The sequence below is a fragment of the Phyllopteryx taeniolatus genome, chromosome 13 (assembly GCF_024500385.1).
Source record: "Phyllopteryx taeniolatus isolate TA_2022b chromosome 13, UOR_Ptae_1.2, whole genome shotgun sequence".
Lineage (NCBI taxonomy): Eukaryota > Metazoa > Chordata > Actinopteri > Syngnathiformes > Syngnathidae > Phyllopteryx > Phyllopteryx taeniolatus.
The window spans coordinates 24,439,435-24,453,341 of record NC_084514.1 but is presented as its reverse complement, the minus strand read 5'-3'; the positions used below and the strand labels follow the sequence as shown (position 1 = coordinate 24,453,341).

Genomic DNA, 13,907 nt, shown 5'->3' with positions numbered 1-13,907 from the left:
TCGACGGGAACGCCAATCTGTGTCCTCTCTTGCGGAGTTTCACCTGAATGCCGGCTCGCTTCCCTCTGTGGCGCCGCGGAACAGGCGGAACCTCAGGCCAATCCGCTCTCATATTAGTCCGCCGCGGCGTAATATTCACAATTACATCTGTGTGTGGCTGGTGGATGTGTGGAATGGTTCTAGCTGCCAGTGTTCAAGGAGTACGAAACAGCCTATGACGTCAGTGACAGTGACTCCACTGGCATAGTTTGTTCCATTGTTGGACAAGATCTCAAAGGGTTTACCTCTTCCTGGGGATGAAACATCACAGAGACACAGAAACTCTGAAGGCTTCAGAGTCTAGGCTTTACAATAGATCGAGATCGGCACTTCTCTCTCCGACTTCCAATCTTTACAGTAAAGGGCCCAAAACAATCGACGCCAGTCGAATAAAAGGGAGGATTATAGAAGCGGAAACGAGCTAGTCTGCCATTTTAAGCATAGAGGGGTTGACACGCCATACTTGGCATTGCATGCATTGGCTCTGATAACTCTTGATGGCTTCCCTCGCTCGCAGGATCCAAAAATGGCGGCAGAGTTCAGCTAGCACTCTTTTGGGATGGAGGAGGGTTTCATTGAAATCCTGGATGATGAGCTTGGTCAGAGAATGCTTTGGATCTAACACAATCGGGTGGATGGTATCTGATGCTAGCCTCTCGGCTCTTTGCAACCTCCGCCCAACTCTGACCAGTCCTGTATCTTTATCATACGCAGGAGATAGGGAATTCAAATGACCAGTTCAAGCGGAATGGACGATCTGTATCCCTTTTATACCGGAACAGTTTTACTGTCTCACATGGAGTTTTTAAGCTGCCGCTTTGGTTTCTTAGTAATATAATTGATATTTATTGAGAATCTGAGTCGATCAGTCGAACAGAACAAAGTTTTTAGGGGGGAGTGAGAAACAAAGACAAAAGGCAAAGCACTAATTGTAAACATGATGAGAGAAGTAAATCATTACATATCAAGAATAATGAAACATTAGATATGATTGTTGTATGTAGCAGCAGTGCTACACCCTGTGAGGGAAGAACAGGACAAGATAGGACAGGACAAGGACAGGAGAAGAAGCATGCAGGACAAGGGTCGTGAACCCGGCTGTACAACTGAAGTGTGGTGGGAGTGACTATGTAAATTATAAAAGTCTATAGGATGAGAGTGTGAGTGAGGGGATACCCAAGCAATTTGCATATTCATTAGTTATTTGTCGCAATAAGTGAGTGGCCCCACACTAGTGATGTTAAGGGTTGTGCCGAGTCTTCGAGGCATGTGTTGAGTAATGGAGGGGGTGTCCGCAAAGCGCATATCAAGGCTTGCTTCATTTAGGGGAGGAGCCGGAAGTAATGACCTCTGAAGCCTCCATGCCTGGCTGTACCACGTGACCGATTCACGAGATTTGACAGTGACGTAAACCCCTCAAGCAGGCTCCATTAAAAATGTGTGTTTTTTTTATTGAGTTGCAGGCAGCTCAGAGTTTGGATAAAGATTGTGTAGGCTAATAGAGTTTGGAGAGTGTTGACAGCAGAGTTTGGACAGTAGATAGCGATTATGTCACTCCTCGAAATCCTTGGAAACGGGCTGCTGCCTGATAACCTGGCACCCTGGTCTAATAGTCCAGCCGTTGGTGCGCTCGACTAGCAACCTGGGGTATGGTGGTCACCTGAGTTCGAACCCCAAGCAGACCTGTAACTGTTATTGAGGCTTATCAATTTCAATTTGTGTATTAAAAACTGAATTTTCCACCATTTCTTCTTTTATTCAAAGGGAAGGTATTTTTTTGTCTTCCAAGAAAGTAAGGTACAGTAAACCCTCACTGAAAAATTCCTGTAACCCAGTTTATAAAATTTTCCTCTTGAAGGAATCACTTAAAACAAAAACAAAAAATGATGATAAACTGTTATTTCTCAATAAGCACTTTATAAATCCTCTGCCCTCTTAAGCCCATGCCATTTTCCCAAAGTAACAAAAAAACATTATACAACCAGCCATACCAGTGATAAGGAATATTTTAAGCACACAGAATATGTTCAAAAATAATATACTTTACACTTTATGATGGGAAATTACTTGGTCAAACATTTTTATGTAATACATAATCATTCACAAGAGCCGAAAAGATGGAAAAATGCAACGCAGCACATACTGTATGTGGTAAAGATACAGCTGGCGGTGATTATGCACGTGGCCAGCAGGTGGCTTTGTGTGCAATGAAGCATCCAAAAATGAACCATTACTCGAGCAATGCTTCATGAAACTTCATCTCGCCATCACTACCCAACATCCAGCAAAAAAGTCCCAGGGATGTGTGCTTGTGGACACATGCAAGCGAATTGACACTTTCGCATGCACAATGACTGACGTAAGTGTCCTGTAATTGCTGTGCTTGCACCGCGGTGGCTGAGGACGCCACCCAATCAATCGACAGGTGGGATTGGGCCCAGGAGTCCATCCGAGAGCAGCCTGGCGGATGTGACACGTCCCACACCGAGGGACCCAGGGCGGTCCGCCAGCCCCACCATGGTGCCCCAACAACCGGCCACCCGGAAGAGGCCGCAGGGTCCCAATGCCCCCACCCCCCAACGTCCCCCGCCACCCCCAGAAGAGCAAGTCGCCCACCCAACCTGCAGGGCCCACATCCCCAGCCCGAGGGTGGGACGGTGTTGGAAAGGAGGGGGGATATGGGTGCCCGACAAGGGAACGATAAGCGGGGGAACCCAGGGAGCAGCTGCGGGCCATGAGAGGGGAGCCAACCAGTCATCCAGGTCACTTTCGTCGAATTGTATAATGTTGCTATCCAATGAAGTAAGACCTTCAGCACCTTTAGCATCACCTTGGGGGATCTGTTTGGTCTATCCAAGTACACCGTCATAGTAGGAGCAGTCACCATGAACACACTCTTATGGATTTGCTGGACTACTTAATGTAGTGTTGTCAGATACTGGTCTTTGCAGGTATTACAAAATTGCTTGAGGCAAAACTTCAGGGTTGTGAGATCATCTGTACTTCCACCGCTGTCCCTCCGTCAACCATCTAACATATCTGGTCTGTGTTCAATTTCATTAAGTCTGTGCAAGTATTCAGTAAATGCTCTGTATTGTCGCAGTGGGGACAGTATGCTTTAGGTTTGGAAGTGGACTTCAGTTGTGCAGACCAACCTTTGGGGCCTTGGTCGTTAATGCCAGTGAGGAACAACATTATCGATTTTTCTTTTGGCTTATTGATAGAGCATTGTTCTTTCTTTATTGGTTTGGGAGCTTCATGATTATAGAGGAAAGCTGCTGTACCTGCTATGTGCTTAGCTTGGGATTTCATCTGCAGCCAGGAACTCAGAAGTTTGGTCAGTACCTGTGCGAACAATCCCTTTGGTCAGGCAGTGTTCGACTGACCCATCACGATAACTTGATGGAATCTTACTGAGTAGTCGATCAACATGGGATCCATATCTTAATTCATAAGCTGATCTGTCCCCTCAGAGTCCGAAGCATGCCTAACAGTGATTGGATCAACAAGGCAAAGGTATCAAACGCCTCAGAGTCTCCGAACTTGAAGGCTGGAGTATCCAGGATGGCGCCTAGTTAACTTTGGATGAGCTGACGTGGTTTGACCATACTTGTCATGTGGAGCTCGCATGGCCTTGCGTCGTACATGTAGACCTTAGCTAGCTGGAGCGCACTTGATAGTTTAAGGTGTCCAAGTAGCAATTGATACTGCTCGTCCAGGTTTCAGATGATTTTTCAACAAGTTGTCAAGGGCTATCTTCAATAAGGCAAAGTCACTTTCTCAACCGCTCTCAAAGAAGGGAATCATAGGTTTGGGAATACCGTATGTTGTTGGCAAAAGTGGATGCATATCAGCCGCCTGTGGTTGTTGTGGATCAGATCGAGGCAGGGCTGGAGGATGGTATGATGCTGGTTGAGCAGGGTAGTGAAGGCTCCATTGGATGGGTAGTAGTTCCCAGGTGCCAAACAAGAAGATAGGAATTGAGAAGGAAGTGCTCACTGGAGCAGTTGAGGCAGAGATTGATGCTGAGTAGGAGGCAGAGCCATCTGTTGCACTGGAGGCTGGACTGCGTGTAGCGCTGGAGATGGGGCCAGCGATGCTTGAGGTGGAGCCATGTGAAACATTGGAAATGGCGCGAGAGTAACTGGAGGCTGCATATGAGGCTTGAGGCAGAGATTGAGACACTTGAGGCGGAGCTGCATCTAGCACTGAAGGTGCAAGCAAGGTCAATGGAGGCTGAGGGACGTGTCGCGCTGGAGGCGGAGCTACGTGTGGTACTGAAGGTGGAACTCGTGGTTTGCTTTGCCTCACTATCATCTGAGGGATAAGGTGAGGATCTGGTGCCGTCAAGTTTCTGTGCTTTCTCTTTAAGAAGCGGGGTGACCATCTTAGCTATCTCCAACTCATTCTCTCTCTTCTTTAGCTGTCGCCACCTTTCCAGTTGTCTTGTTAGTGACTCTTGTTTCCTTACTGCTTCCTCTTGCAGCTTTTGGAGAATTTGGAGTCGCTGGCATTCATTTTCTACTTATTCGTCCTCTCCTATCCTCTTGCTTCACTCTTTCATCGAGCTGTGCTGTTTCCACATCTGAGAAAACAGAGGAAAATCAGGATGATCGAAATGACCATGTGGATGCGAAGCTGGTGCTCCTCCGATGAGCGCATTTTCCCACTTTGTGAATGCTGACGAGAAGCAGCCAATTGTATGGTGTGAGTTTGTCCCTCTGAAGTAATAATCAGACAAAATCAGTCAATGAAGCTGGGTGTGTGTGTGTGTGGGGGGGGGGGGGGGGGGGTCACTCTCTGTGTGATGCATGTAGTGGTGCAGATTCAGTCTGGTCATCTGTTGGTTCCATACCTTGATTTATACTTTATCTGGCTTGAAGGACCATCAAACAGAAAGGATTAAAAAAGGAATATGATCTCCATCCACAACCCCAATTCCAATGAAGTTGGGACGTTGTGTTAAACATAAATAAAAACAGAATGCAATGATTTGCCAATCATGTTCAACCTATATTTAATTGAATAAACTACAAAGACAAGATATTTAATGTATTTACTGACTATTGGTTTTCTGAAGTGTTCCTGAGCTCATGTGGTGATATCCTTTACACATTGATGTCGGTTTATGATGCAGTGCTGCCTGAGGGATTGAAGGTCACGGGCATTCATGTTGGTTTTCGGCCTTGCCGCTTACATGCAGTGATTTCTCCAGATTCTCTGAACCTCTTGATGATATAGAGCGTAAATGATGAAATCCCTAAATTCCTGCTATTGTACATTGAGGAACATTGTCCTTAAACTGTTCGACTATTTTCTCACGCACTTGTTCACAAAGAGGTGAACCTCACCCTATCTTTGCTTGTGAATGACTGAGCAATCCAGGGAAGCTCCTTTTATACCCAATCATGGCACCCACCTGTTTCCAATAAGCCTGTTCACCTGTGGGATGTTCCAAACAGGTGTTTGATGGGCATTCCTCAACTTTCTCAGTCTTTTTTGCCACTTTGGAACGTGTTGCAGCCATAAAATTTTAAGTTAATGATTATTTGCGAAAAACAATCAAGTTTATCAGTTTGAACATTAAATAGCTTGTCTTTGTAGTGTCCATCCATCCATCCATTCTCTACCACTTATCCGGGTCGGGTCGCGGGGGCAGTAGCTTCAGCAGGGACGCCCAGACTTCCCTCTCCCCAGCCACTTCATCCAGCTCTTCCGGGGGGATCCCGAGGCGTTCCCAGGCCAGCCGAAGGATGTAGTCTCTCCAGCGTGTCCTGGGTCGTCCCCGGGGTCTCCTCCCGGTGGGACATGCCCGGAACACCTCACCAGGGAGGCCTCCGGGAGGCATCCGAATCAGATGCCCCAGCCACCTCATCTGGCTCCTCTCAATGCGGAGGAGCAGCGGCTCTACTCTGAGATCCTCCCGGATGACCGAGCTTCTCACCCTCTCTCTAAGGGAGAGCCCGGACACCCTGCGCAGGAAACTAATTTCGGCCGCTTGTATCCGGGATCTTGTTTTTTCGGTCACGACCCACAGCTCATGACCATAGGTGAGGGTAGGAACGAAGATCGACCGGTAAATTGAGAGCTTCGCCTTTCGGCTTAGCTCTTTCTTTACCACAACGGACCGATACAAAGTCCGCATCACTGCAGACGCTGCACCGATCCGCCTGTCGATCTCCCGTTCCCTTCTTCCCTCACTCGTGAACAAGACCCCAAGATACTTGAATTCCTCCACTTGGGGCAGGATCTCATCCCCGACCTGGAGAAGGCATGCCACCCTTTTCCGACTGAGGACCATGGTCTCAGATTTGGAGGTGCTGATTCTCATCCCAGCCGCTTCACACTCGGCTGCGAACTGCTCCAATGAGAGTTGGAGGTCACGGCTTGATGAAGCCAACAGAACCACATCATTTGCAAAAAGCAGAGATGCAATACTTTGTAGTGTATTCAAATAAATATAGATTGAACATGATTTGCAAATCATTGTATTCTGTTTTTATTTATGTTTAACACAACGTCCCAACTACATTGGAATTGGGGTTGTAGTTCAGTTTTAGAGTGGCAAGGTACGGTAAGGTAAGGTCTGTGTTGGAGAGCACAGACGCATGTCAATCATTGTAACAGAGGAAAAGTATCGATGCTTCTTCACATAAATACTCAAGTAAAAGTAAAGAGTGCATTTAAAGTACTCTGACAAGTACAGTTTATCGAATATGTTACTTGAGTAAATGTAACAGAGTAGCACGTTACTAACCACCTCCGCAGGTGGTTAAAACAGAGCCTCATTTCGCTTGCTGAAGAGGGAGTCGTTAGTGAGAAATTACCAGGAAGAATCCGCTAGCACTTGACGCAGCTGGTAAGGCGCCAGTTAACACTTAGATTTGCTTATCTTAGAGCGGAACTGAATGGGAAGTCACTGTCTCACAGAGAACACACAGCATAAAACATAAAACACAGTACTGAGAGTCACTGAGCAATGAAAGGTTACCGGTAATGTGATAATGCTAATACAATTATTATTATTATTATTATTTTTTTTTTTTTACAATTGTGCAAATGATGCAGAGACCTCTAACAATTTAGAGCAGTTTAAAGTGACTAGTAGTATCTAGTAGTAGTATAATCTGGAACAATGATAATTGTGCAAATGGTGCAGATACTTCTCAAGCACATCAGTGGCCAGTATTGGTCAACAACAGATGTGCAAATAGCGCAGAGTGATGACACTACTACAGTGAGTGCCCGAATAATGTAGAACTGGCCCGAAAGAGCTGTGACAACAATCTCAAGACAAAATTGGTCGCACGTTAAAATGGAATTGTAAGTTATTGTAAGTTAACTGTTTAAGAAGTTAATGGCAAAAGGGAAGAAGCTGTTGGAATGTCTGCTGGTCTTAGTTTGCATTGTTCGATAGCGCCTACTTGAAGGAAGGAGCTGGAAGAGGTGGTCATGTGGAGGGTCCAAGAGCATTTTGCGTTCTCTCATCTTAGTTCTGGCAGCGTGCAAATCCTCAAGGGTGGGTAGTTGGGGTACCGATGATTTTTTTTCAGCAGTCTTGATTGTCCGTTGCAGTCGGAATTTGTCCCTTTTTGTGGCAGCACCGAAGCAGACTGTGATGGATGAATACAGGACTGATTCGATGACTGCTGTGTAGAACTGCCTCAACAGCTCCTGTGGCAGGCAGTGCTTCCTCAGAAGCCGCAGGAAGTGCATCCTCTGCTGGGCCTTTTTGATGATGGAGTTGATGTTGGTCTCCCACTTCAGGTCCTGAGAGACTTTAATTCCCAGGAACTTGAACATCTCAACGGTTGACACAGGGCAGTTGGAGAGCATGAGGGGCAGCTGTGGCGAAAGATGCTTCCTGAAATCCATGATCAGCTCTACAGTCTTGAGTGTATTCAGCTCCAGGTTGTGGTGGCCACACCACAGCTCCAGCCGCTCCGCTTCCTGTCGATATGCAGACTTGTCACCATCTTTGATGAGGCAGATGACTGTGGTGTCATCTGCAAACTTCAGGAGTTTGACAGCTGGGGGCTTTGAGGTACAGTCGTTCATGTAGAGAGAGAACAGCAGCAGACAGAGGACACATCCCGGTGCTGATGGAGCATGTGGTTGAGGTGGTGTCCCCCAGCATCACCTGCTGTGTCCTGCCCATCAGGAAGCTATAAATCCACTGGCAGATGGCAGGCGAGATGCTGAGTTGGAGCAGCTTGGAGGAGAGGAGTTCGGGGATAATGGTGTTGAACGCAGAGCTCAAGTCCACGAACAGGATCCTCGCGTAGGTCCCGCGCCATTGAGTTTTTCTAGGACGAAGTGAAGTCCGATGTTGACTGCGTAATAATTCCACAGTGACATCCACCGACCTGTTTGCTCAGTAGGCAAACTGCAGGGGGTCCAGAAGGGGACTTGTGACGCTCTTGAGGTGGTCCAGCACGAGGCGTTCAAAGGACTTCATGACCACAGATGTCAGAGTGACAGGCCTGTAATCATCCATTTCTTGGGGACTGGGATGATGGTGGATCGTTTGAAACAGGGTTGTACTTAACACAGTTCCAGAGATTTATCGAAGATCTCTGTGAAGGCTGGAGCAAGTTGATCTGCGCAGACTTTGAGGCAGGATGGGGACACAAGGTCTGGGCCTGCCGCTTTGTTGATCTTTTGTTGTTTGAAGATACGTCTTGCATCCTGTTCGTGGATGGTCCACGCAGAAGAGGTAGTCAGAGGTGCGATGTTGGTCGGTGGTGCGACTAGGTGGGTGTGGGATGTGAAAGTGTCCCTTTCAAATCTGCAGTAGAAGGTGTTTAAGTCGTGATCTAGTCCTTTATTTTTCTCTGCTTGGGGGGATGGTCACTTGTAGTTGGTTAGCAATTGTAATCCGAGACAGACTGATTAAAGCGTCGTTAGCAGTCAGATGTTTTTCCATCTTTTCTGCATAAATTCTCTTTGCGATGTTAATTTCTTTTGTCAGCTGGTTCCTAGCTCAATTGTAAGGTACGGCGATGCCATTCATGTTACACTGAAGTCATACATGTTACAACCTTCACATCTCAAGCAAGCCTCAAGTCAGCACAGCCTAACAACACATCATGTGGTTTAAAATCTGAGTGTCAATGCAAACTTGTTTTACATGCCAAGCAACATCAGCTCATTTAAAAAAAAATAGACTGCAAAACTGCAACATCTATTTGCAGAAAATCTCATTTCCTTTTTACAACAACTTGCATTTGCAAAATATCAGATTTTAAAGGGTCTTGCCTGCGAGCTGAGCATAATAATGGCCTCATAATAATTCCACAGTGGCTGAAGACCTTCTCAACTGATGCTTTTCTTGCTGTCACTGCAAGTGTGTTCAACTGTGAACATTTGTTTTGTCTGAGTTTTTAAAAGTAGTTTTCAACAAGTGTCTGTGTGGTTTTGCTGCTGCTATTATTGTTCTGTCTTGCTATCATACACTTCGACCTTGAGGAGTCAAACCAAAATTCATTTTTATGCAGTTTATCCCAGCTATCAATCAATCTCCCAACCATTCATTCAATCAATCAATCAATCAATCAATCAATTAACCAATCAATCAATCCAACTTTATTTGTATAGCAAATTACAAATATAAAACGAACCTAATGTGCTTTACCATTAATTAAAATCCCCCCCCCCCCCCCCCAACACTTGTACACAAGGACACAGGCATGCACACACATACAGATTAAAATGGTCTCGTAATGACCTAAGACACACACACTAACACACATGCTACTGTCGTTAAAAAGCATCAAAATACCGAAATGAACTAGGAATCCTGAGGTTGGGCACATGCCTCCAGGTGAGGGGGGGGGAAAAAAAAACACAGCTACATAGCAGAACTACAACTATGAAGTTGAAATGATCAAAACATAAATAACAGACTGAAATGCTCGAAACATACAGTTAATAACAACAACAACCAAAAAACAATAAAAAACAGCATAAAGATACAGTATGTGACAGTGAATGAATCAAAGTAAAATAAAAGGTAGGATCAATAAAGTAAATAAATACAATATAGAGTTAAAAGTTAAAGTAAAATGGTGGTTCTTAAGCCTGTTCTTAAAAACAAGAACATTCTCTGCATTTCTGAGGTTCTCCACAAACGAAGGGCCGTAAAACTGAAATAATGCCTCACACTAAGTGCGTGTCCTGACTTTTGGATTGATGCAAAGTCCAGAGCCGGGGGATCTCAGAGCTTGCTAGGGTTTGTACGGTAAAAGGAATTCTGAGAAATAGAAAGGCTAAAGTCCATTCAGACATTTAAAAACAATCCTGAAACACACGGGGGGCTGGCAATGTAGTGATTCTAAAATTGGTGCACTACCTGTTTGTTCCCGCCTTCTGGTCTTCATCTGGACACGTGATGGTGAATTCTGCAGTAATTGTAAACATGAGATGCTCTTTTTAGGAAGACCAGAAAGCAAGGCATTACATCAATCTAATTAGTGATTCAAGCGTGCATTTGCATCTCTGTGTTGGCCTGAGAGAGAAAGAGGCAGACTCTGACTATATTCTTGAAGTGATAAAAAGCTATTTTTATTACATTTTTAATGTGTGGGATAAAAGTGAGCACAAAGTCTGAAAGTTTTTCAGTTGTGATGAGGGATCTGCGGCACGGTGGCCGACTGGTTAGAGCGTCAGCCTCACAGTTCTGAGGTGCGGGGTTCAATCCCCGTCCCCGCCTGTGTGGAGTTTGCATGTTCTCCCCGTGCCTGCGTGGGTTTTCTCCGGGCACTCCGGTTTCCTCCCACATCCCAAAAACATGCATTAATTGGAGACTCTAAATTGCCCGTAGGCATGACTGGTTGAATGGTTGTTTGTTTCGATGTGCCCTGCGATTGGCTGGCAACCAGTTCAGGGTGTACCCCGCCTCCTGCCCGATGACAGCTGGGATAGGCTCCAGCACGCCCGCGACCCTAGTGAGGAGAAGCGGCTCAGAAAATGGATGGATGGATGGATGAGGGATCTAGAGATTGTGTTCATACTTTAGTTAAAAGTTTCTCTCTCTGGGCCTCGGGACCAATGACTAAAACTTCAGTTTTAGGGTGGTCATAGGGCACAAAACAACATATCATATCTTACAATTTGGAATTAGACCAACATTTCTTGGAGGGAAAAAAACCTCTAAAATGGTTAAAAACTAGAGGTCAAAATCATCATAATGCATGATGTCAAGTGAAACAAATCTCACAAGAGCTCAGCTCAGCAATGCGTAGCATCCAACCATCCATTAATTAGGGGTGCAACGATACACAAAATTTACAGTTCGGTTGGATGCTTTAGTGTCACATTATCATATTTTTTTATACAAAAAAGAAACATTTTCATGTCATTTTTAACTTGCAAGTTTATTAGAATGACTAAGATTTGTTTTAACTCCAAAGTAACAAAACAATACCTTAAATGCATAAATAAATAAATGAATAAATTAATGCATCGGTGCCCTGCGACTTACTGGCAACCAGTCCAGGGTTAAATCTGCCTTTCGCCCGAAGTCTGCTCCAGCTCACCGTAACACTGAACAGGATTAGTGGTATTGAAAATGGTTGGATGGATAAATGCATCTGATAAATCACTCATCTTCTCCCATGCATTCTTAGGAGTAGAGTGTACAGTATATTAAAAAGAAATAGCTCCCTAAATATATTTTGAAATATAATTATTAATATTTTGAAACATTCAAACAACACAGTATCAATCAATTACAGTACTGTATTAGGGGTTCACTGAAGAAGAAGAAGATGACCATCAGCAAAAAAGTGAAACTTTTAGATATGATCAAAGAGGGCAGAAGTTATCCATCTGTGGCACGCCATTACGGTGTGAATGAATCTACAGTGCGGTACATCAAGAAAGAGGAAGCAAACATCCGCAAAACTGCTTCAATAAGGATGTGAAACGTGTGGTAACTCCGTGTAATAAGATAAATTTACAGGGGAATTTTGAAGCAAAAGAAAAAACCAGGACAACAACTACCCATCAGCATGTTTTTCTCCAAGGTAAAACCCCAGTTACACCATCAGCGCCTCCAGCAGAAGAGTCTCCGAGTGAACCTAAAGCCTCTACGAGTCAAGTGAGAGCCTCTCCTCCGCCACCAACGCAAGCCTCTTCGCCTCTCTCAGAAGGCAATGTTGATGAATGTTAATTACTGTATAAGGTTTTATAATTAAAGATTTAAGTAAATACGTGTACCTGTAATCTTTGTCTCAAATATGTAAAGTATAAATACTGTTTACATATTTAAACATTCTGGTACGCACATACACATTCACAAAAATTCCTGGGAGGCGGGGGGCAAATCCTACTTCGCGGTTTTTCACCTTTCGCAGGGGGTTCTGGTCCCCATTAACCGCGAAAAACAGGGGATCACTGTATTTCCACTGATGTAGTTCAGCATTGTGTGACACTTGCGACAAACAGTCGCCGGGGTGGTGGTGAGCCGGGGGTGGTGGTGGGGGGGGTGCACTGCTGCCAAACACTTTTGTCCGTGACGCGCTTCCCATCAGAATCATACAGTACCTAATACGAAAACTAAAGTAGTTCCAAAAGCCAGAATGTTTGAGGAGCTTCGATTTCAGGTACATTTAAGCCATTAGCCATGTTGCAAGGGCTAGCTTCACATGTAGCTTCTGTCCCAGCAGCTTGGTTTGAATGAATGTGGGAGGGGCAGTTTAGTGGCTCTTCGCTCCATAACGTGTATTCCAGTGCAGATCCTCACCATCTAAAGTTGATAAAGTAAATATTAAATTGCGTATTGTTCAATACAGTGGTCTCGGTTCAGTACGTCACTGCATTGAACAGTTTGATACAGATCCATGTATTGTTGTACCACTACCATCCATCCATCCATCCATCCAGCCATCCATCCATCTCCTCGTCCTTCTCTGGGGTCAGGTTGCAGGGCAGCAGTGGAAAGATAGACACCTGTTCCCCCTTTCCAGCCACTTTATCCAGCTTTTCCAGGGAAATCTTGAGACATTTATAGGTCAGGTTCTGGAGGATCCAGTAAGTTCGAGATCATAGGTCACCAACATTATTAAAACTGAGAGGTATTTCTTGGATACTGATTAATGTGAAGGGCTACCAGTTTGATACACACTTCTGAAATTCCTTTTTAAAAAAAAGATGTTGTTATTTCCAGATTTACACCGATGGTGTGATTTAAAGTGCAGCCAAACTCATTTTTCTGTTTTATTTCTAAATACATTAAATATGTTTGAAGATAAATGCTGAGAATGTCCAAAGACTTAGAATAATATAGTACTGTATTGTTGCATATGCCTTAAAACTCTTTTTCACCTTCTAAAATTTCCAGCTTTTGTGGGTGAGGCTAAAAACAAGCCCCATGACATCACGGGGCTGGGATGTATACCCCACTATATAAACACCAAGTGCCCTTATTCCATGCAGTGGCCATTTACCGGAAATTCCCCCTTCCTTTTTCATCAATAAAGAGGCAGACTCTGACTATATTCTTGAAGTGATAAAAAGCTATTTTTATTACATTTTTAATGTGTGGGATAAAAGTGAGCACAAAGTCTGAAAGTTTTTCAGTTGTGATGAGGGATCTGCGGCACGGTGGCCAACTGGTTAGAGCGTCAGCCTCGCAGTTCTGAGGAGCGGGGTTCAATCCCCGGTCCCGCCTGTGTGGAGTTTGCATGTTCTCCCCGTGCCTGCGTGGGTTTTCTCCGGGCACTCCGGTTTCCTCCCACATCCCAAAAACATGCATGAATTGAAGACTCTAAATTGCCCATAGGTGTGAATGTGAGTGCGAATGGTTGTTTGTTTGTATGTGTCCTGCGATTGGCTGGCAACCAGTTCAGGGTGTACCCCGCCTCCTG

The 13,907-nt window shown here is 44.9% G+C and overlaps 1 protein-coding gene across 4 annotated transcripts in view; it reads right to left on the bottom strand.

Moving 5' to 3' along the window:
• Positions 1–956: 956 nt before the first annotated feature.
• Positions 957–13,907, bottom strand: part of gabrg1 (gamma-aminobutyric acid type A receptor subunit gamma1) — an 80,865-nt gene continuing 67,914 nt past the window's right edge. The window contains exon 8 of one of the 4 annotated variants that reach the window (XM_061795159.1): positions 957–4,624. In XM_061795159.1, the coding sequence (XP_061651143.1) occupies positions 4,592–4,624 (33 nt within the window). In that variant the 3' untranslated portion in view covers positions 957–4,591. The other 3 variants (XM_061795155.1, XM_061795156.1, XM_061795157.1) reach the window with 3 other exon arrangements.